The sequence below is a fragment of the Lycium ferocissimum genome, chromosome 9 (genome assembly GCF_029784015.1).
Source record: "Lycium ferocissimum isolate CSIRO_LF1 chromosome 9, AGI_CSIRO_Lferr_CH_V1, whole genome shotgun sequence".
Classification (NCBI taxonomy): domain Eukaryota; kingdom Viridiplantae; phylum Streptophyta; class Magnoliopsida; order Solanales; family Solanaceae; genus Lycium; species Lycium ferocissimum.
Window position 1 is genome coordinate 19,442,589 of NC_081350.1, and position 23,003 is coordinate 19,465,591.

At 36.4% G+C, this 23,003-nt stretch overlaps 1 protein-coding gene across 2 annotated transcripts; it reads left to right on the top strand.

Moving 5' to 3' along the window:
• The first annotated feature begins 15,847 nt into the window (after window positions 1-15,847).
• Window positions 15,848-21,936, top strand: LOC132029800 (E3 ubiquitin-protein ligase At1g63170). Of its 2 annotated transcripts, none has more exons than XM_059419164.1 (4): window positions 15,848-16,506; window positions 18,125-18,250; window positions 18,346-18,622; window positions 21,332-21,936. In XM_059419164.1, exons 1-4 carry the CDS (start codon window positions 15,848-15,850, stop codon window positions 21,533-21,535), a joined length of 1,266 nt encoding a protein of 421 aa, XP_059275147.1. In that variant the 3' UTR covers window positions 21,536-21,936. The 2 variants fall into 2 exon arrangements, with proteins under 2 accessions (XP_059275147.1, XP_059275148.1); XM_059419165.1 differs by lacking the exon at window positions 21,332-21,936 and adding an exon at window positions 20,591-21,207.
• The last annotated feature ends 1,067 nt before the right edge of the window (window positions 21,937-23,003 follow it).

The following is a 23,003-nucleotide window of genomic DNA, read 5'->3' on the forward strand; positions in this document are numbered from 1 at the left end:
AGCAGAAAGAATTGAATTTATGGCAACGGCGGTGGCTGAAATTATTGAAAGACTATGATGTTGACATCTTGTATGATCCGGGAAAGCAAATGTTGTGGCTGATGCTCTTAGCCGTAGATCCATGGGAAGTTTATGCGATGTGCAGCCAGAGAAAAGAGAGATAGCTCGTGAGCTCCAGCAGTTAGCTAGTCTAGGAATTCGAGTAGTGGGCTCAGGCAGTATGAGAGCTGTCATTCAAAATTCAGTGGGCTCATCACTAGTAGTGGAAGTGAAAGAGCGTCAATACAAAGATCCCATGCTAATCCATTACAGAAATACCCTCCCTCAGAAGGAGAAGTCATCATTTGAGATTTCTAGAGACGGAGTTCTCCAATGCCAAGGCAGGATATGTGTTCCTGATATTGCAAGGTTACGCCACCATATAGTGAGAGAAGCCCATTGTTCCCGTTATTCCGTTCACCCCGGAGCAACGAAGATGTATCATGATCTTAAATCTATTTATTGGTGGAATGGGATGAAGAAAGAGATAGCAGAATTCGTAGCTCAATGTCCCAATATTTGTCGCCAAGTGAAAATCGAGCACCAAAAGCCGGGCGGATTGTTGCAAGCTATAGAAATTCCAACTTGGAAATGGAAAGTAATTAACATGGACTTCATTACAGGCTTACCCCGTTCTCGACATAAGCATGATTCTATATGGGTGATTGTGAATAGACTCACGAAGTCAGCTCATTTCTTACCAGTCAGAACTACATATATAGCAAAAGATTATGCAAGGCTTTATGTTAACGAGATAGTGCGACTTCACGGTGTTCCAGTATCTATTATCTTCGATAGAGGGACTTAGTTTACAACCAATTTTTGGAAATCTTTCCAAGAAGGTTTGGGGACTCAGGTGAGTCTTAGCACGACATTTCACCCGCAGACTGATGGACAAGCTGAACGTACCATTCAGACTCTTGAGGATATGCTACGGGCATGTATATTGGATTTTGGAGGTGGTTAGGATGATCACTTACCACTTATTGAATTTGCTTACAAGAATAGTTATCATTCTAGCATCCAGATGGCACCGTATGAGGCTTTATATGGGCGAAAGTGCAGATCTCCAATTGGGTGTTTCGAAGTAGGAGAGACCAAATTGATAAGGCCAGACTTGGTCCAGTAAGCTATATAGAAAGCCAAGCTTATACAGGATCGATTATTAACAGCTCAGATTCATCAAAAGTTCTATGCAGATAATCGTCGAAGGGACTTAGAGTTCCAAGTGAAAGATTAGGTATTTTTGAAGGTGTCGCCAATGAAGGGCGTCATGAGATTTGTCAAGAAGGGAAAGCTTAGCCCTCGGTACATTGGACCTTATAAGATTATACGCAAGGTAGGCAAAGTGGCTTACGAATTAGATCTACCTCCGGACTTGGAGTCGGTTCACCCAGTTTTCCATGTATCGATGCTTCGTAAGTGCATTGGAGATCCTTCTAGAGTTGTACCAATAGATGATGTTCAAGTCACCGAGCAATTATCCTACAAAGAAGTTCCCATTGCCATGCTAGATAGGCAAGTAAGGAGACTCAGAACCAAAGATGTAGCTTCAGTTAAAGTTTTATGGAGAATTAATAATAGGGAGGAAATGACTTGGGAAGCAGAAGAAGACATGAAATTCTGGTACCCACATTTATTCTCACCCTCGGAGGAGACTCAGGCAGAGACGCCATCATCCTCAGGTATGTAGTGCTTTCCTTGATGTTTTCCTGGTCGTGTGTGGCCATGGTTATTGATTTTGTCGTTGTAGCCCTATGAGGCGATGTATTTTGGGTTACTGTTGTAGGATGGTAGTGCCATATTATAGGGGAAGCTCTGGCGAAATTTTTATATAATCCCCAAGAACCTAACATTCGAGGACGAATGTTCCTAAGGGGGGGAAGAATGTTACACCTCGAAAATTTCTGATTTATTGCCTTGTGGATAGGCTAATATGAGCTTAAGGTGATTATGAAATCCTCACAAGATTAAGGGGAGTATTACATAACCTAAGGTGCATACCATAAGATTTTTAAGTTGTATGAATATGTGAAATGTAGTTCGTTGAAGGAAGTGAAATATAAGTCGCGTTCGGAAAGGTTTTCGCTATGATTGAGGTAATATTTATTTTGTGATGCCTTGAGGGGCTGATATAGATCCTATTGTATGGTTAATGAAGTGTTATATAAGTGCCAAGAAGGTTCCACAAGGATTGGAAGTCAAACGAGTCGACGAGAATAAAAATCGAGATTTCCCAGTTGTACGGCCATTTGTACGGACAGTATAAATTATACGGCCCGTATAATGGTCCGTAGATTTTGTCCAGAGAGGGGTGCAACCTGGTAAGGTTATACGGTCTGATTATACGGACCGTATAAATTATATGGCCCGTATAATTGGCCGTATAATCGGGTCGGGTTAGATTTTTATTTTATAAGTATGAACGACCCTTACTCATTTTTCATTTCCCGCACTTCTTCCAAACTCTCTAAAGCTCTAAAACCCTTCTCCAAACATATTTTACCCAAACCCAAGAGATTACAAAGATCAAATAGCAAGAATCAAAGTGTTCATGTGTTAAAAGGCTTCCTAGGGTTGGTAGATTTCAAGAAATACTTGGGCATTGTAGCTAGGGTTTTGCACAAAGTTGATAGCTGCTCCAAAGCCTGTTTCTATGGGATGAAAAGGTTAGTTTCCATGCTTATTTCATGTTATTGAGAATGATTGGTTGTAGCAAAACTTGGGTAGAAGAAGGAAGTAGAAAATGAAGTCTAAATGTAGTTTTTATGGTGTTTGTGAGTAGTAAGCTAACTTGAGTCATGATTCTTAGTATGATGTGGATATAATCTTGTTATGGAAGGTAATAATAATGATGAGGAAGCGTTGAATGAAAATGTGCAAAAGTTGGTATGAAGTTGCTAGTATGGGTTGTATATGAGAGTGAATATTGAAGGCTTAATGTAATGTGAATACTTGATTGTGATATTGTGGATGTTTGGGAGTTGTATTGTAATATAGTGGAAGTTGACGAAATAGGGGAAGTGCTGCCCAATTTTCATTAGATCGTGAATTATTCTAGTTTGAATTTAAGAGTGTCATTTAGGCTTAACTATGGTATGAATCCTTCTAAATGTTGATCATTCAAGCTTTAACGGTGAACGTTAAATAGTTAAGAAGACGAAGAGGTATGTAAGGCTAACCCTTCTTTCATTAAGGCATGGTTCCTTTGCTATATATATATATATATATATAGCAACCCTTTCATGAGTTCCATAATGTCCTCCAAATGATCCTATCTCTAAAGTTACTAAAGCTCATGATCCTCCATACTTTCATGATTCCATTGCATCCCTCATATGATAGTTGATCCTCCAAGGATAGATGTAACAAAAACGATGATAGTAATGATGTTGATGATACTTATGGGCTCTTATGTATACGTGTCTAAGTATGTATGACTATTATGTAACACCGAGCTTATATGGTCGGGTATGATACCTATCGCGCCCACACCATTGTAGCTGGGTACGAATAACACTGAGCCTTGGTAGGGCCAGGTATGTATAACCACCGAGCCTTGTCATGGCCGGGTGTGTGAAACACCGAACCCTCATGGTCGGGTATGATATGGATACGAGGATGAATAAATACGAATACGAATATGTATATGTATGTATGCACATGAGTAAGCATTAGAAATGAAAGGTCCCTATGAAAGACAAGTAAGTAGATATGATGAAGGCCACTAGAGGTACAAATGACTCTATTACCTCCTGATTTCCCATCTTATGTTATTTCTTGTGCTGTCTATTATGCTTCTACTATGATGTTGATTATGCTTTACATACTCAGTACATTATTCGTACTGATGTCCTTTTGTTTGTAGACGCTGCGTCATGCCCGCAGGTGGACAGGGAGACAGGCTTGATCCATAGATTTCTTATTCAGTGACTACATAGAGGAGCTCCATTTCATCCGGAGCTACAGCTTTTGGGTATTATTCTTTTGTGTACATACATATGGGCATGGCGGGGTCCTGTCCCGCCTATGTGATATTACATACTCTTCTTAGAGGCTCGTAGACAGTTGTGTATGGTTAGATGTCTTGTAGCCTTGTCGGCTCACATTTTGTATATCATTTTGATAGCCTCGTCGGCTTGTGTATATGAATATAGGTAGTATTATTGATGATGCTATAAATGCGTTGTTTCCCAACAAGATTAGCACTATTGATGTATGTAAATTATGAGTAAGCCATGTGCCTCACCTAGATGTGAATATGAGAGTACGTCACGAGGTGCCCGGGTGGGTTAGCACCGGGTACCCGTCATGGCCCTCCGGTTGGGTCGTGACACGTTTTCATCATCTCGATCCCAAGGCAAAAATTTTAATGTTTTATTATATTTAAATCCCATACATAGAATATATTTTACACATTCGGTTTTTTTTAGGTTTATTTTTATATTATTAAAAACCAACCTAATTATCAGGTACGGTTATTAATTTTTATAAAAACCATCGATTTTATTTTTAAAAAAAAACTAATTGGTTAGGTACGGTACTGATAGTCCCAAGTGCATTCGTGTTTTGATGATTATCAAACTGTTTCAGAACCAGACAGAGACCTGGTCTGTAATCTACTCTCTGTGCACCTTGCACTGTCGGCAGAGACAGTTGTAAAGCCGAGCCACTTGCTGCACACAAGTACAGTTGTGAGTTGGCCCATGCTTTAGGTCAAAGTGAATAAGTGGTCTCTATCCATCCAATATGCTCCTGCTATATATACAACATGATGACAATATATTGAGTAGACTTGAAAAACTAATCAAAATCGAGCAAGTCTTTGCCGTCACAAGTTCTCAAGTTCTCTCAAGAACAAGTCACTTGCAAAACTGAAGAACCTGATCCAGTCGCAGATTTAGTCTAAGTTCTTTATGTTGTTGTAAGTCTTTGTTCGTTTGTGCTTAAACTGTAAACCTACTCTTCTTGTTTAGAAGCTGGTTGTAGGTGTCTTAAATTCTCAAAGTGTGCTCGTTGAAGTGCATTTCCACAAGCTTTTGAGTGGTGCACAAGGCTAAAGTTAGTCTAAATGTATTAGTAGTCCTTGGCTAGAGTTAGTCAAGTGGAGGTGCTTGCAATCGGAGCATTGCAAGTGAGAAGGGACTACGGGGGTTAGCTCTTAGGTTGCATAAGTGTTATTGTAAGGGTGAGGGATTATGAGAGTTAATTCCTAGCTTACGATAGAGTTGTAACCTGAAGTTGCTCGTGTAATGGAGTCGAAATCCTACTGGGTAGGACGTGGTTTTTAATCCCTTGAGCAAGGAGTTTTTCACGGTAAAATTGTGCCTTCTTTACTTATTGCATTGCATAAGGGAACTGGTACACGACCAGGTCCCTCATATACTATTTGGTGAGCACACAACCTTCAGCAGGTATGGTTCGGTCGATTAAGTCGGTTTTTTGAAAACCATTGATACCCCTAATAATGTTGCAAGTAAAGGAAACAGAGAAATTTTATGGAACTGTAACATCCCGTACCTTTAACCTAAGCTTTGACCATGATGCTAGACTTAGAAAACCAGATAAAGAATGTGGGAATTTAAAATTTCCTCTTCAGTTGTAAGATGGGAGTTTACGCCCATGAACAGTGATCGTATTTCAGTATACGGCCTGTATTTCAAGTCATAAACTGGTACCAAAGATTTCTGAGCATTTTGGAATTTGGCATTTGGAGGTTACATTGTTAAATACGGATCGTATTTTGAAATACGGTCAAAACGTATTTGGAATTTGGGAAAACTTCCTTGATGAAAGTTGTAGAACCTTGAAATACCTTTCCAACAGTATATTATAGGAGTCAAACAGACATCTTTGCAAAGAGTTATGACCATTTCTTGAAGAGCCGCAGTACAGTCCACACAGAATACGGACCGTATTTTAAAATACGTCCCGTCTTTCAAAATACGGCCAGTATTTTACTGGGCGTAAAATTTAATTTTCGGAAACATATATATTCATCCATATCAGTTCAAATCATTATTTTTCATTCCTTCAAGCCCTAGAACGACCTCCTACCCTCTCCCATCATCAAGAACACCAAGGTAAGCCTGTTCTAATCATTCTAGTCAATTCTAATATATATCCTTGTAATCTAAATAAGAAATCATCATTCCTAACTAGGGTTTTCAAGAAAACCCATCTCAAGGTTCAAGATTTAAGATTTTTGAAATTTTCTTCAAAGTTCAAGTTTTTTATTCAAGTTTGGGAGCAATTCCAGGTATGTTAAGCATACTATCTACATGAGGAACATTGTTTAATCATCTTTATACCTCAATTATCATAATCCTCAGAAATCCAGCCAGTTCGTGATTTTGCCCTAGTTCTTGATTTTCATAACCTAGGGTTAGAGCTCAGTTTTCTGATTATGTTCATACTTGTTACGCATGCTATGGACCCTAACTTAATCTAAAAGACTTGTAATTCAATCTACGAGTCTCAGAATGCAGTCTAAGTCATCGGTCGAGTTCTGAGAGCGGTAGTCAGTTTTACACTTGTTGCTTCATGTGTGATTGGGCCTAAGGCCATAGTTATGATTCATATGCATATGTAATTATTTTGGGCTTGAGATCTCATTATTTATTGGGCCTGAGGCCATAGTTACATGATATTTGCACAGGTGGTTTCTATACAGATCAGCTCATGATATGAGTATTCGGTTTCATTATACTTTATTGTTCATGTATCTCTTATCATTGCTTCGTTGCTTATCATACTTGTACAATTCAAATGTACTAACGTCCTTATGTATGGGCACACTTCACGGTGTAGAGTCGACTTTCGGAGGATACGGCGGCCCGAAACAGCTTCCGGTACTTTGAGTACATCAGCTAGTTGGTGAGCCCCTCTCATTCAGAGCTTCCCGTCTATTTCTAGCTTTCGAGTATTAGTTAGTTCATTAGTATTTGAGGCATGTCAGGGTCTTGTCCTGACCTAGTTATTCTTACAGTATTTTGATCATAGAGGTTTCATAGACACAGTCTTTAGTCAGTTATGTTGGTTTTGCCTCACAACATTTATTTCTGCATCCTCTATTATATTGGAGTTAGAATATTCTATTGGTTCATTTTATATCTTGCATGCTTTCATGATACAACTGTTAGACTCAGCAGCCATGGGTTCGCTCGGTCATAGACAGTCAGGCACCCAGTGCTGTGTCACGCCCAGGCAATGGTTCGGGGCATGACAGGAACTTTCGGGTAAGGGTGGCTCAAAAGGAGGCTAGTAGAGTCTTTGCTTTCGATCCTCAATTTTTTTAAACTAATAGTCAATTATATTATTTTATTTTTGCTTAGTCAATATTGAAGTTTGTTGGAAAAAGGAAAAATAAAAACTTAAGAGGATGGATTGGGCCTCAGGCCCAACCAATGGTGTGCATACTCGGGCTTAACCTAAGAGATTCTATATCTCAGCCTATCCTAAATTCCTCTTGGACTTTCGCCCAAGAGTTTTATTCTTTCATTATCCGCTGATGTTGCTTTTTCTTTCATACTTGGGCTTGGGCCCAAGATTTCTTTTCTTTTCTGCTTCGGACTCAAGCGATTTCAGGCAATTCGCAGTAATGCCCTTATTTTGGGGCGGTCTTTAATTTTTGGCCATCAAAATGAAAGTATTTAACTTTTGCCCTTCGCCTAAAATCTCAGGGTTCTAGGTTCGAACTCCTGCTCAAGCGAAAATTAAAAAAAAAAAAATCGTTAGGCAGAGGTTGCCTACAAACTTTGCCCCATTGGGCATAATTTGCCTGCAAAACTCTGCTTTAAAACTCTGAAACCATGCCCGATGGGGTAGAGTTTGTCTGCAAACTATGCCTTAAGGTAGAGTTTTGCAGGGAAACTATGCCTTAGCAAACTCTACCTGATAAGGCATAATCAGGTTGGTGTAACTGTTTTGTTTGGCATGCAAAACTCTACCTGTAAAATTCTGCCTGCAGGCAGAGTTTTGCATCAAAATTCTGCCTACAGGTGGAGTTTTGTATGCAAATTCTGCCTGCGAATTCAAATCTCTGCCTTGCGAAATTCCTTCTTTTCTTTTTTTACTGAGCTGTGGTTCGAATCCAGAACCTTAGGATATTAGGCGAAGGGCAAAAATTAAAGACCACCAATTTGAGGGACAAAAATTAAAGACCAGTGCTTTTGAAAGGCAATCCGCACAAAAAAAATGAAATGAGCCGACTCGAAAGGAATATTAATGTTGGGCCAAAGGCCCAATACATGATGCAAGGGAATGTTGAGTCCATATTGACTTAAGGGAAAAAGTGCAAATATACCCCTCAACTTTGCGATTTAGCGCAAATTTGTCCCTCGTTACAAAAGTGGTGTATATATACCCCTACCGTTACAAAATGGTGCAAATATACCCTTTTCGCTGACGGGATTTTTTTAAAAAAATTCATTTAGTTTATTTTTTAATTAAAAAAATGGCACATGACTTTAAAAAAAAGTCTATCCATTTTTTTTTAGCAGACATACTTTTCTAAAGCCACATAATAAAAAAAAAAAATCTGGTGGGTCGGGTTTGGTTTGTTTAAAAAAAATGGGTAGACTTATTTTTTTTAAAGTCACGAAGATATTTTATACCATGTGGCTTTAGAAAAATATGTCTACTAAAAAAAAAAAAATAGGTAGACTTTTTTTAAAAAAAAAAAATCATTTATTTATTTTTTAAAAATAACCTAAATGATTTTTTTTTTAAAATCCTGTCAGCGAAAAGGATATATTTGCACCATTTTGTAACGTCGGGGATATATTTGCACCATTTTGTAACGTCAAGAGTATATTTACACCATTTTGTAACGGTAGGGGTATATATACACCACTTTTGTAACGAGGGGTATATCTGTTCTAAATCGTAAAGTTGAAGGATATATTTGCACCTTTGCCCTTGATTTAATTTGGATGAGTTCATGCATAAAGAATATAATAAAGAATTAGTAACTATTCAATGATAATACTCATACAAATTGCGATTACTTTAACCACAAATCTGAATATGCTATTTGCTCGAGAATATAACTATGAAATTCAGCTAATCACAAAGTTACTGATTTGAATTCTCAACACAAGATGTACTTTTAACAAGCATTGTAATTCTTAGTGATTTACAGTGTACTCAAAAAAAAAAAAAAAAAAAAAAAAAAAAGGAGAGAAAAGTATTGTTGATGAGGGATTGTATCAAAAGAAAAAGATTACGAGAGATTGAATGTAGACATAGGAGTTACACTTCATCAACACTGTACGAAGAACAACTTACAAAGAGCTTACAGAGAACATCCTTGCAATCCGAGGGGGCTGGACTAGATCCACATTGGATCCCAACCAGTATAAAAACATATGGTGTCACTTTACTTTCAGCATTACTAGGTTTTTATTACTGCTTATATTTACATTCAACTACTGAACATAGTCAGTCGACCATAAAAAGAAGGAAAAATTAATTCACCCCCCTCCATCGCCCCTCTTACACTTTCAGTTAGTATCAAAGCAAGGTCTCACATCCGCCGTTTGCTTAATAGCAAGAGAGAAAAGATCATGTCTTGAAGAGTTTTATTTTTGGACTCAAAAATTGTCCATAGTTGTTTGAGTCGTTCGACGTTATCGGGTTGTTTTATCCTGAAAGATACAAGTAATATTGTAACACTGGTGAAAATTCTACCGCAGTGGGCTTGAATTTCCTTAAAAAGAGCGACATATGTCCACACCTCAATTTGAAAAATATTTTATTTTTATTTTTAACTGTAATAATTGTGGTTTCACCAACAGTATATAAACAACTTAAACTCAAGAGAATTACAAAAAGAAAGAAATTAAAAATAAATAATTAAATACCAAATAAATAAGAAAAGAGAATGGAAACCAATCAAAGTTTGGTTAGATAATCCCTTCGGTTCAAAATAAGTGTTCACTTAATATTTAGCACACCCCTTAAGAAAATACTAACTCCTAAAAGAAAATTATGTATTTTGACTAAACTACTCTTAATTAAAATAGCATATTACTATTAACTTGACATATTGTGATCTGGTCACTTAGCACTTAATAAGGACAAATTTGAAAAAATAAAATTAATTCCTTCTTGATTATGTAAGTGGACCCTAATTTTTAACCAAAACAAAAGGAATAAGTGGACACTTATTTTGAATCAAAACAAAAAGACTAAGTGAACATTTATTGAACCGGAAGGAATAACATTTTTGAGAAATTTTATTTTGAGTCTCACATGCCAAGTCATACTTGTGTGAGCCTCTTTAAAGCTAGACATTTGGACCAGTGGGTCCCACTCCTACTACCATTTTCTCTCTCTAATAATTCATCTTCCTCATCCCAAACAGCCCCTTCCAATTTCCTCTCTTTACTTCACCAGAAAATTATACTGCCCCCTCCACCACATCATAATTTCTAAATTTTGCTCTCTCCTTCCTTAGCTCGAAACACGGTTCATTGATCTTTTAATTCTTCCCTCGCTCATTTTCAGGAATACATAAAAACACTCCTTGAAATCACAAAGCTTTTCATCCAAAACTAGCCGCAACTAAACTGCTAAAGGATCCTAGCAAAAAATAATCTACATGCTTAAAAATATAACATTTACAAATAGCTAATAATAATTTAAAAATTGGTTTTGAATGGAGAAAAAATGGAGAATCAAAGTTGATAGGGGAGGTAAAATAATTTAGATTAACTTTTACACCCTAATTTCTTCCACGACCCCCTTCACAAACATTAAGACCATTCCCCATAAATCCTTCATTTCCATTGTTAACCCATATTTATTCTCCAGGACCTGTCATTTCTTTTATACAAGCATTTTTTGAAAAAAATAAGTATTTTTGGAGAAAAATAAACTTGGTCAAACAGATTATAAATAAGTTGGAAGTGCCAACTTTAAAGTTGGTTTCCTAGAATGAGCTTAATTAATTAATTGGATAACATCATTATTATACCTTTTAATTAGGTGACATTGACAAGAAGAGTTGCTCAAATGGTAAGCATCCTCTACCTCCAACTCAAAGATTGTGGGTTCGAGTGAGCTTGGGGGACGGGGGGGGGGGGGGGGGGGGGGGGCAAAAAAATATATGAAAAAAAAAAAAAGGTGACATTAATTACTCCGAAAGCATTTTTGAGTGTCATGTATCATCTTTTCCATTTAAAACGTCTTGATTGCTATCCTGTGAAGAAGGAAGAAATGATTGAAGTATAAATAGATGAATGTGGATAAAATAACAAACGTGATCACTTGTGTTTGGGAGTACATTTGGTAGTGTCTTAAATATATTTGAATAATTTTCGTCTTTTAAATTTTCTAAAAGCGAGTACTTTTCATTTCCGTCAAATATTTAACAAACCGTGATTGTTAGATTTAATGAATATTGTGAAAAGAAGAATTTAATATGAATTTTCATTGTGAGGTGCAATTTTGCAGTTTTACTAACTTTGATTATTTTTGCAGCTTGACGCAACTTTTTGAGGTGAAGTTTCTTCAATTTTTTTTTAATTATTTTTGGTGTTTGGTGCATTTTTTTATGTGGCAATTTATGAGATTTGATTGAATTTTCTGATATTTCTGGTTAAATTTTCTTCATAATTTAATTAAATTTAACATCAAAATTTATTAAGACGAAAATCAAAAGTTCTTATTTTTTATTTATTTTTAATTAGAAGATCAAACTGAAAGCACCAACCAATCATTTTCTGGAGATATGTGCCACCATCCGTTCCACTAGAAATAAATTATTGTCCATTGGATGTCAAGCTGCAAGAGTAAAGAGATAGAACGAAGAAAAATCAACTGAGTGTGATGTTTAATTTGTCTTAATTGGTTGAATTTTCCCTCAATTGTAGATTCTTTTTTATTTTCAAATAATTTGTATCATAATTAATGATACTGATATCATGATATTTAATATTAAAGTAAATATATATAATATTTATTCTAATTTAACTACCTTACTATTCTTGTAAGAGTTAATAGTGAGATATAGTTTTGTTCGGGGAAGCAAATTACAAGCTAGCACTGATTTTTATATATATTGCCCTTACTAAACTTATATACAATAATTGTTCCAGAGTTTACATCGACTACGTACACGTCAACCTTGAATAAAAGAGAAAATACAGTTTTGACAGTAATAATCACGCACTTGTGTAATTTTACAGAGTTATGAAAAAAGAAGCATAATGCAAAATTATAATTAAGAATTATAAGGGAGATGAATAAGGTGTTCATAACAAATATTAGAACTTAGAAGTTTCCTTGACTTGGGGCTAAAAATCTAAAAACGAAAGATGAAGTATGCAAGTCTCATGAATACTTTTCTAGTTTTTATATTTATGCGCACTAAATGCACACGATATGCTGAATTGCGATTTGTTAATAAACTCATGCATATGCGTTAAATGTTGAATGAATACTTTGAGTTGAACAATTTAATTGGGTAACGTGAATGTTTAAGACAAGGTGTTAGTGTTGTCATTGACGTTATTCACTTGCCAGTTTGAGATGGGATATTTTCATCGAAACACCTAACTCATGAAGAAGAAAAAATTGACTGGAATCTGGAGAAAAGTTGGCAAGGATTTGCTAAAAGAAATGACTTGAAAATAGAGAAAAAATGTGGTAGGCAGGAATATTAGAAAAGATTGATTGGGCATCAAAATTTTGAACGAAAATTGCATTTTATTCCCTAAAGTATACACTCAAGTTAGAGTAGTTGACATGCAATCTGCTATGTCATCAAGTCATATTTAATAGACAAGTTTTTAAAATTAAAACAAAAGGTTTTCAATATGTCGGATTCTCAATTAAATTATCTAAATGAAAAAATTGAAAAAATAAAAAGAATAGAAGAAGATAAACCACAAAAGAAGAAGAGGAAGACGAAATAGAAGAAAAATATGATTGGAATTTGTTGCGAAAAATGATGAGCATCGTAACATGTTTAATAGGCTGAACTTGTAGTTAAGATGTTTAAACAAATTTTTTTGACAAGTTTAGAAGTGGTATATAAATTCTGCCAAAAATAAAAAAGTTCGAGTTAACCACAACTTTGGCTCCGACACAACACTACTTTCCTCCTTAATCTCCCTCATCCAACTTTTCTTTTTCTATTATTGTATATTGCTTCCTCGGTAAAAATGGAATCTTAAAATATTCATCCTAATTTTTACTATGAGCTTTTGAAAAACAAAATTAATAATGAAAAGGTTCGAAAATATTTCTTAATTATGGGAAATAGACTAAGTTTTTCCACCGTTTAAATTTGATCCAAATATGCTCTTACTGTTAATAAACTGACTCAAATTTATCCCTCAACTATAAAAAATAAAATAAATTTTCCGGTTACAGAAATTTGATCCCAATTTTCAAATGTACCCTTATTATTCCACTAACAATACATGCATATCAGGGTTGTTATCTCAGATTTGACCTAAATACAGCATTATTGTTGAACAAATGAAAGGGATAGATTACATGGTAAAGAATATATTCTATGTGACACACTTTACTTTTTAGTCTATCACAAAAAGAACGTTACCTTTTTATAGTTAGAAACAACTTAATTTCAAAATTTCTTTTTTACCCTTAATGAAATAATTTATAGCCGCATAAATTTCAAAAGTCTTACTTTATTTTTTAAACTTTGTGTCAAGTTAAGCAGCCCCACATAAATTACGAGGGAGGAAGTATTTTTCAAGGTGGAGTTGAAATTACTTTTCTTAAACTTAGTGGGAGGTCCAAAGAGCACCAAATAAGAATAATGTATGGTCTAAGCCTAACTAATTGTTCACCTAAAGAAGGTAGGAAAAAGAAAGGGTATCAAGAAAAGCCAAGGACAAAAAGATGAGAAAATACGGTGTGAAAATTCTTTGATGACACGGCAAAGCAAACAAAATATACAAACAAACAAAAGAAAAAAAGGGCCAGAAAGAGTTAACACCATATATATTATTATTATTATTATAACACTAGATAATATACACGGTAAAAATATACCCAAATTCCAAAGAAAGAAAACGCGTGACTTTAGAAAACGAAAGCTTAATAATAAGTGAGTGGAAAATCCAAAGATTTTTTATTTGTTTGCTTTCGATTCACAGAAATTTCATCTTTATTCTCCAGCTACAGGTCAGTACTCAATTAAATTATGAAATGGATCGTGTAGAATTTGAATTATAGGTAAACCCAGATAAGAAAAGTAAGTTAATAATATAACCCTTGAAGATTTGGTACATTTGTGTTGTTCTTGGTACTTTCTTTATACATGATTGTTATTTGTTAGCTTTAATCTGTTGATTTTTCTTCACTTGGTTATAATCCTATTTTTTCTATTGTATTTTTTTTTTGAGTGATTAATTATCCATTCAGGTCAACGTGTGGGTTGGGGATTTTTGGTTGGTGACCTAGAACAAGAACAAGATTTACTTTGTGAATTGGGGTTCTTGTTAGTGGGATTATGGATGTGAATTTTGCTGCATAGTCCTAGTTTGGTTGTTCATTAGTGGGTTCTTACTGGATTTGCTTTTTCGGGTTACTTATTGGAGTAGCTATGTTGTTGTGGCCTAGCGGTCGATGAAGTGAGTTGAGCACCATGAGGTCTCAGGTTCAACTCCCAGCATAAATAAAACACTAGGTGATTTCTTCCTATCTGGCCTAGTCTTGTTCTAGACTTGGTGGACGGAGTTACAAGGTACCTGTTGCTGGTGGGAGGTGGTAGGTATCCTGTGGAATTAGTCGAGATGCGCAAGCTGGCCCGGATACCACAGCTATTTTAGAAAAAAAGCTATGTTGCTGGTGTTTGCATAGCTAAGTGCAGTTCTGCGGGTTTTTTTTATAGGTAAGTGCAGTTCTGCGGTTGATGAGTGGGAACAAGCTTTAGTGTGTCAGTTTGGGTTCTTCTTAGTGAAATTATGCTATACTGTGTTGGGTTCTGTGTTGTGGTTGCAAATGTTTATATCGTTAGTATCATATTGGCTTTTGATAAATTAGATTGCTTGTATAATTTAAGGATTGTTATAGAATTTCTTGAGATAGCACTAAGTACTTGTTTTTTAAACCGTGGTGTCCGGGTCAGCTTGCGTGCATCTCGACTAATTCCACGTAAGACCTGCTACCTCCCACTAGAAACAGGTACTCGGTGACTCGACTAAGCATCAGGAGTTTTATGAGCTAGTTCTATACTTGCCTGGTTGGATGGCTAGTAGATTTATGGCAATGCTTAGTGAACGGATCATCAAGTAGTCCCGGATAGAAGCGGAGTAGTTGAATTGTTGAGTTTTGAGTTTTTAAAGGTCATGACAATGATATTGAACATTCAGTAAATAATTTTGTATGAGGGTTATCTTAGTTTGGTTTCTGGGGAAGTTGTGGATAATGGAAAACCAATCTATGCATTGTCTTATTGAATTATGTTAGTATTTTTGCCATTTTGTTTTCGGTTCTCGTCGTACTATACAAATCACAGTTTTCCTTAGACCAAGGTTGATGATTATGATTGTTCTTGCTTCCTGTCTGCTTTTTCCTTCTTTTCTTTTGACCTGGGGGGATGAAGTCTCACGCTCTTCAAGTTGAGACAAGAGGATACTTACCATTCTGCTTTTGTTGCACTTTGAACAGAAAAACTGCTTAGATTAATCATATGAAGCTGCTGCAGTCCCTGAATTAACTGGGTGATTGTGAAGAAGAGTCTCTTTCATTCTGGCGAACTCATACTTGCACTGCTTAAGACTTTTGCATCCCATGTTTTCTATACTTATCTCTCAGTCAGTGGACTTAGATGGCCATTTCCTCAATAGGGCTACACAGGAAAAGCCAAACTAACCAGTTTCAATTATTAATGGAGCAAGCAGATAGCCGTAGCAACAATGAGCATGTTATTGACATAACGAGTAGCAGTGATCCATCCTCATCAAGCAACCCCCATGATAGACCAGTCAATAATGTGCTGCATGAACAAGCTGAACATCCGCCATCAACAAGCACAGCAGTTCCCGTCTCCCAACATGCATTTTCTTCTGCTAATAGATCAAACTTGAGGAACTCATCATTTGTTCGAAGAGGAAATGGGCGCCGCCATCGGAGTCCTCTTAATTCCATGCTATGGATATCCATCGAACTAGTCTTGACATTAAGCCAAATAATTGCAGCAATTGCAGTGTTGGCCATATCGAGGGATGAGCACCCACGTGCTCCTCTATCCCAATGGATCATTGGTTATGCATCTGGGTGTGTAGCAATCCTCCCTCTTCTCTATTGGCGTTTTCGTCACAGAAATCAGAATTCAGATCAGGATTCATCTCAGCAGCAACAGATTTCTTCTCAGACTGAAGTCTCGGTCAGATCTTCCTCAAGTACAAGGAGTTCAGAAGGCGAAGGTCGTCAGACAACTGGTACAGCTTCTACAGGTGGTCAAAGTAGTGGACTACGGAGCAGAAGGTGCGTAATATTGTTGTTTACGTGGTACTTGTCCTTATTAAACACTCACCGAAATCTTCCAAATTTCAATGTCAGAAATTTCATTCCTGGCATGATTTGGTTTAACCCTGTGCTTTATGTGCTATTGCAAGACTGGACATGTGCACTCATACAATCCCTTCATTTTATATGCTGCTCTGATTTGAGTGGGCATAATTAGCAAGATGGGCCTAAAGGCATCGTTTTACCAAGTGAACTAGGGAAATCTACCCACAGCACGAATTTTAAAGTATTAGATATTTGAGAAGCAATATGTTTAGTTTCAAATTGAGTAGCACTGTCAGGTAAATAACATCGTGAGAAAATGATGCAGTTTGTCATATTGGGAAATTGTGCGACTTATTCTGTCCTGTGGGATATATACGTTCCTTATGGGTTCTGTTTTGTGGAATTTACTTAGTTGAAGTGATCCAGGGGTCCAATATTGAGTGGGTGTCAGAGATGTCCAATTTTTGTGCTTATGCCTCATGTCTTATGGTGCATCAAGCATCTTTTGTGAAAAAACTGTTTATGCGTGAAAAAAGTAAATAGTTTGTGACCGTTGATTCAGCTTTGGCGTCACTTGATGAGCATTATTCAATTTTCACGACAACAAGCTGAGCCAAAACATTTGTTTTTCTTTGGTTTAATTCATTTGCTAATTAGGTTAAGTTTCGGCGTCTGACTTTGCGTCATGCCAATTATTTCACTTCGATTCCACTTTAATTTAAGAAACTGGAAATTAATTTGTCATACAAATAATCCATACATGAAATAATAATATGCTGCATTAAATGACTAAATGTATTGTGTGAGATGGATTACTTAGCAAGTAGCCAAATTAATAATGTCAGAATTTTCGGGCCCACAAAGAGAAATTTGGGGAACTATATAATAAAGAAAAAAACGAAACAAAAATTATCTTATAGTGAAATCTGAACCAGAAGCTGAAAAAGCTGAACCACAAAAATCTGGAATTGAACCAAGCCTATTGTAGTTCGATGATTGGTTGCCATTTAAGAGTTGTAAGTAAATTATGGCCGTGCTAATATAAATATAGAAGTTTCGTTATTTTCAAGTGTAAAACGGCCGTGGTTGTTTATACTCGAATGGTTATCTCTCTGTGACAACTCGTCGAAGAATTGATATTTCTGTACGACTTTAGCTTTGTCAAGTTCATCTTGCTTACTGTTAATTATGGTTTCTAGAATTTACTACGTGATAAAATTTTGGAACTTGATTTTTAAGCTCCTTAACAAAATGAGACTATAACTTAATGTCTAATAGATGTTTCGCTGAATATCTGTCTATAAGATCATCTCCTTTGTGCCAAGTTTTAATTGATATTTCTAGAACCAAGGACATGACCTTATTTTGTATATCAATAATGTTTAGTTTTGGGCCTTGATCGCCGTCTTCAATTAATTGGGACCAATACTTAAAATTCTAAGAGATGTTCGGATGACAACATCTGCATCGCAGCGCTCTTCCTTTTCCATTATTTTGCATTCATCTGGTATTGGAACTTGTATTGAAATAAATGTAAAGGAGCGCTGAGTAGTGGAACTGAGGACTAAAGGAGTTTATTTCCCTATTGCAGGCTAAAGGCACTTGTTGAGTACTTCAAAATGGCACTAGATTGTTTTTTTGCAGTGTGGTTTGTGGTTGGCAATGTCTGGATATTTGGCGGACACTCTTCTTCCTCTGAGGCTCCTAACTTGTACAGGTGATGTTTCACTAGTGTTTTCATTTTGGGGTATTTCTGTACTTCCTGTCTTCTCTACCAGCATCCTATTTGCTCATGTTTCTATTTATCCACAGGTTGTGTATAGTATTTCTAACCTTTAGCTGTATCGGGTATGCCATGCCATTTATCCTATGTGCAACAATCTGTTGCTGCCTCCCCTGCATTATTTCAGTCATGGGCTTCAGAGAAGATCTGACTCAAAACAAAGGCGCCACACCAGAATCAATTAATGCTCTTCCGATCTATAAATTCAAGATAAAGAAAAACAAAAGTGGCAACAAAGAGGCTGCTGAAGGTGGGGTTGTGGCTGCAGGAACAGAAAAGGAGCGTGTGATTTCAGGAGAAGATGCGGTAAATTTATTTCCTTTCTGACAGATTTCTCTGGTTTATTTTCTGTCCATCTTATTGGCAAAATCTCTTTTCGTTTTAAATAAGAATTTTAGTGGCAAATTCTCTTTTGAAGAGAAGAAACTTTGCCTGCTTGAACCTCCACCATCCTCCACTAGAAACGAGACAAAAGAAAGAAAAAAGACAGTTTATTTAATCTTTCTGTCTCTCTCTCTCTCTCCCTCCCTCGTCGCTGCTATTCCTAAGCCATATCCTGTGGTGTACATACCTTCTTACTCTGGCTGGCAGTAGAAACAGATTATTTCAAGTTGATTTTAATTTGGTCTCGCCACATGGGTTTTAACCAGGGCTACAATTTCAGAAATTCTTTTTCTGCGTTTGAATGGCAATTGCATCTGAATGGAATCTGAACCCTGTTATGCTTCTTTTCATCGGTTCCATTGAGCCACTAAGACGCTAGCACTGGAAAATTATGATGTATATTCAGTAGTTAATTCCTTTTTCTTCTTCTCCATCCCTCTGGTATTCCAATTTAGATGAGTAGGATGAAGAAGAAGCTATATAGGTTACTTTCCTCTTTATAGACAGAATCCTCCTCTAGATTCATTCTTTCCCGCATATTTTGGTAAGATGGCTGCTGTTGTTTCTTGTTAGCCAAATGTTGAGAAGCAAAAATAGGCGAAGGGTTGTAATATCCATTGTACCTGGATTTAGAACAAAGGGTACAAATCATTAAATTAGATAAGTGAGTTTAATTGACATCTAACAGAAATGTTCTCAATCTCTCCAAATGCATGGTTGCCTTCAAAGGCCTTTTATCATACAACTCAGCTCTGGAACTGCAGCAAACATACATTTTTGGGTTCTTCCTCAAACAGATGCAAGACAACTAAAACACACACAAAAAAAGTTGTGTACGCTCAGATTGTTTATCTGGTTGCTTGGTTCTGTTTATGAAGGAGAACCAATCTTTTGGGAAAAAAATCTGCTTAGGGTGGGCGATGTTTCGTCCCTGCGTTTTCTACCAAAGTGAGTGGCACAAATTGACTTTTAGCATAATTGCAATTTACAAACTTAAAATTCCACTTAAGCTTTGATTGGGAGATTATAATGTTCTCCCAAAAGGAAACCGCCACTTTGTCATTTCCATAGATTTTTAGATGTTTTGCTGATGAATTTGTGTTAAAGAATTTTGTGCTATGATTTCTCTCAATCCGATTGGTGTCTTTCGCGAGCTCCTAAATAGAAATATGAACTTGAGTACTTGACCAGTTTCTTCTACCTTGAGTGAATAGTTTTTATATATTTGTATGCTGTAGCATTTGAATGACAAACTCCTCCCTTAGCTTTTCAGACGGGGGAAAAGTGCTATTTTTCCTTGTTTAATGGCTTTGATAGTAGAAATGGTTGATGAAATGCACTTGTCACTTACAACTGTGTACTTGCGACCTCCCCTCCCCCCACCTCCTCAGAGGCCCTCTGTCCTTCCAATTTTCTAGCAGCTTTAGTTCGAAGAAATAAATGTGTCAAAGCAAAACTTGCTGGAGGATCTCACGGAGGGTAAAACATGTCTGGACTTGGGTGAATATTGTGTTACATGGACTTGGGTGAATATGGAAACCGTTCGCAGATGGGTGGAGAATATAAGGGAGACCTTTATCTCCTAAAGCTACTCATTAGGAAATACTGGCCAAATTCATCTGTCAATATAAGATTTTTATTTTCGGAATGCAAGAGAAATCATACAAAAACGAGAAAGGGGTGGGAGATACTTTATATCCGAGAGACTCACGAAAATCTGAGTGCTCAAGCATCCAATCAATTGAAATGAGGGTCAACAAAAAAAGAGTAGGGACCTATTATTGTTGCTGTACATTATAAACTGTATTGTCACTCGCTGTTGTCGGGATAAATTTGATCCGTTCTCCTGTTCCCTTCATGATGTTTTGAGTTATAAATAATTGACTGCAGAAAAGAGTTGGGTGGCAACGTAATTGCTGAATCAAGGGAGAAGAAAGATGTGAAGAGAATAGTAGGTGGAGACTTGTATCTAAGCTATGTGTAGAGGGTTGCAGAGATTAGCGTAGGAGTTGAGAGTTGGGTGAAACAATCACATATTAACCTGAGATATCCTACATCCAAAATTTGCCTGAACTGCAGGGACACATGGCCTTTTTCAAGAGAACATGTTGATATTCCAGCTATATCCGTAGTGCAGTTTACTATTAAGAGTAGAGAGACAGCATGCTATTCATTTGCCTAAGAATGTTTTGGATTTCTGAGGTTACATGCTCTGCTAATATGCAGAGACCAATGGCCTTCTCCAAAACAGAACTTTTAGTACAATCTTGTCTTCACAATGCCTTTGATTATGTAATTTTGTTTCCATTTTCTATTGTTTGACGTTATGCTATTTTTTTTTCTTTCTTTTGGACGTTGTTTGACGTCATACCAACGCCATTGTTTTTGGAAAATTAGAGAAAATATATAGTTTCTAAACCTCAGGTGTAATGTATGATCACAATGGTAGAGATCACAAAGATAGTTGCCATTGCTGCTGCAAAAGCACTTGTTTAATAGTGCACAGCAACCCCCACCCCCCCCCCCCCCCACAAAACAAAAAAAAAAAAAGAGGAGTAATCAAAAGGCATGTAACCTTCTGAATTACTTCCACCAATTCATCTTAGTAACCCTTTGACTTTGGTTTAACAGGCATGTTGCATTTGCTTGGCAAAGTATGTGAACAATGATGAGCTGAGGGAGTTACCATGTTCTCATTTCTTACACAAGGACTGTGTGGATAAATGGCTGAAAATCAACAACACATGTCCCCTTTGCAAAGCTGAGGTCGGTGAGACCCTTTTGAGCTCTCTTACTGAAGCAACTGCAAATTTGCGCCAGAGTTCTGCGTTTTAAGTTGCCACCCTGCCCACATGCTAGTATAGAGAGAGATGCTTTTTAAGGAATAGTAGTTGCCTTCATATATATTTCATTTTCTTCCATCACTTTTCTTTTGGGCTAAAAGCTGTTAGCTTGCTAGATATATACGACTTCTGTTGCAAAACATGTGAGGTGATAAGAATGCTCAGTTAGTAGAAAACGAGCTATCTGTCGCTTTTTATCCACGGTGGCATTGATGTGAAAATTTGATGTGCAATTCCAATAATTAAACACATCATGTTATTAGCATTTAAACCTGTAGTCGATGTCAAATGATTTGCCAGTTGCCAACAGCCATGTAGGCTTCTACTTTTCCTGTAATTAAGGGACGAAGTGAAAATGCAATTGCCAAAGAGGGCATCGCCCTTTATCGATCATATATGTCTTCACTATATGCGTTCCGCTTTTCCTTTTTAACCTTTCTCTCTTGAGAGTTCTAACTATTTGGTTGTTTGCACTTTATTGTTTGATTTTTATTTTATTTTTATTTTTTTTGTGGGATGGAAAGGAACTTGAGGAATGTTAAGAGGTATAATCTAATAGGCTTTCCGTTCTACTCCTTCAATAGCATTCAGCAGACTGTGGAGTACTTGGAAACTTCTTTTTATTTTCTTTGGATAAAGTAAGTAATTACCCGGAGACATATTTTTTAGATTTGGTATCAACATATAGTTATATCAAAAGGTGCTTCCACAAAATGCCTATATAATGACGCCCGCTGATTGGTTATTTGGTTCCTGGTTTGTTGACTTGATTTTCAAAGTTGAACATCACTGTCTCAAGATGACTCAATTGTCAAGAGGCTGCAATTCAAGCTAGCAGTTTTTAAGATTTTTATCCTTCTAAATTTGATTTTCAACTTCATTCATGTATTGTCTTTAGGAATTCAAATGCCTTAAACTTATGAGAAATCAAATAAAGCCAAAGTGTGTGAAATCGTCACAGAATGTAATTAAGTACTAGACATAGACTTAGTCCTCCCATTTATTGGACTAAGGACGTTTTAATGGGTACATTGCAATGTTTGCAAGACAATGATCACATGTTAACAATTTAACTTTAGTTAAAAGAAACAAAATGTCCTTTCTATGCCAATCTAAGTGTCATGTAACAGTTAATGCGATCCAATCTGGTACTTGTATAGTCGTTAACATTTATCTAGCGTTTCACAGAAACTATGACAAAATTATACGTATCCAATCAACACCATATTTGGAGCTAGAATTAGAAAACGTGGGAATCTAAAGCACTTGACAATATGAACAAAGATCAAAAGGACAAACTTGCAACAAGAGAATAGACACAAATTACACAATACCAAGTTACACCAGAACGAAGAAAGAAAAGGAAGGAGAATATCTTTGATTTGTTTATATTTGCAATTTTTTTTAAAATGAGGGCAAAATTTAAATGTTAGTCATTTGAAAAGATGTTCGGTAAAATT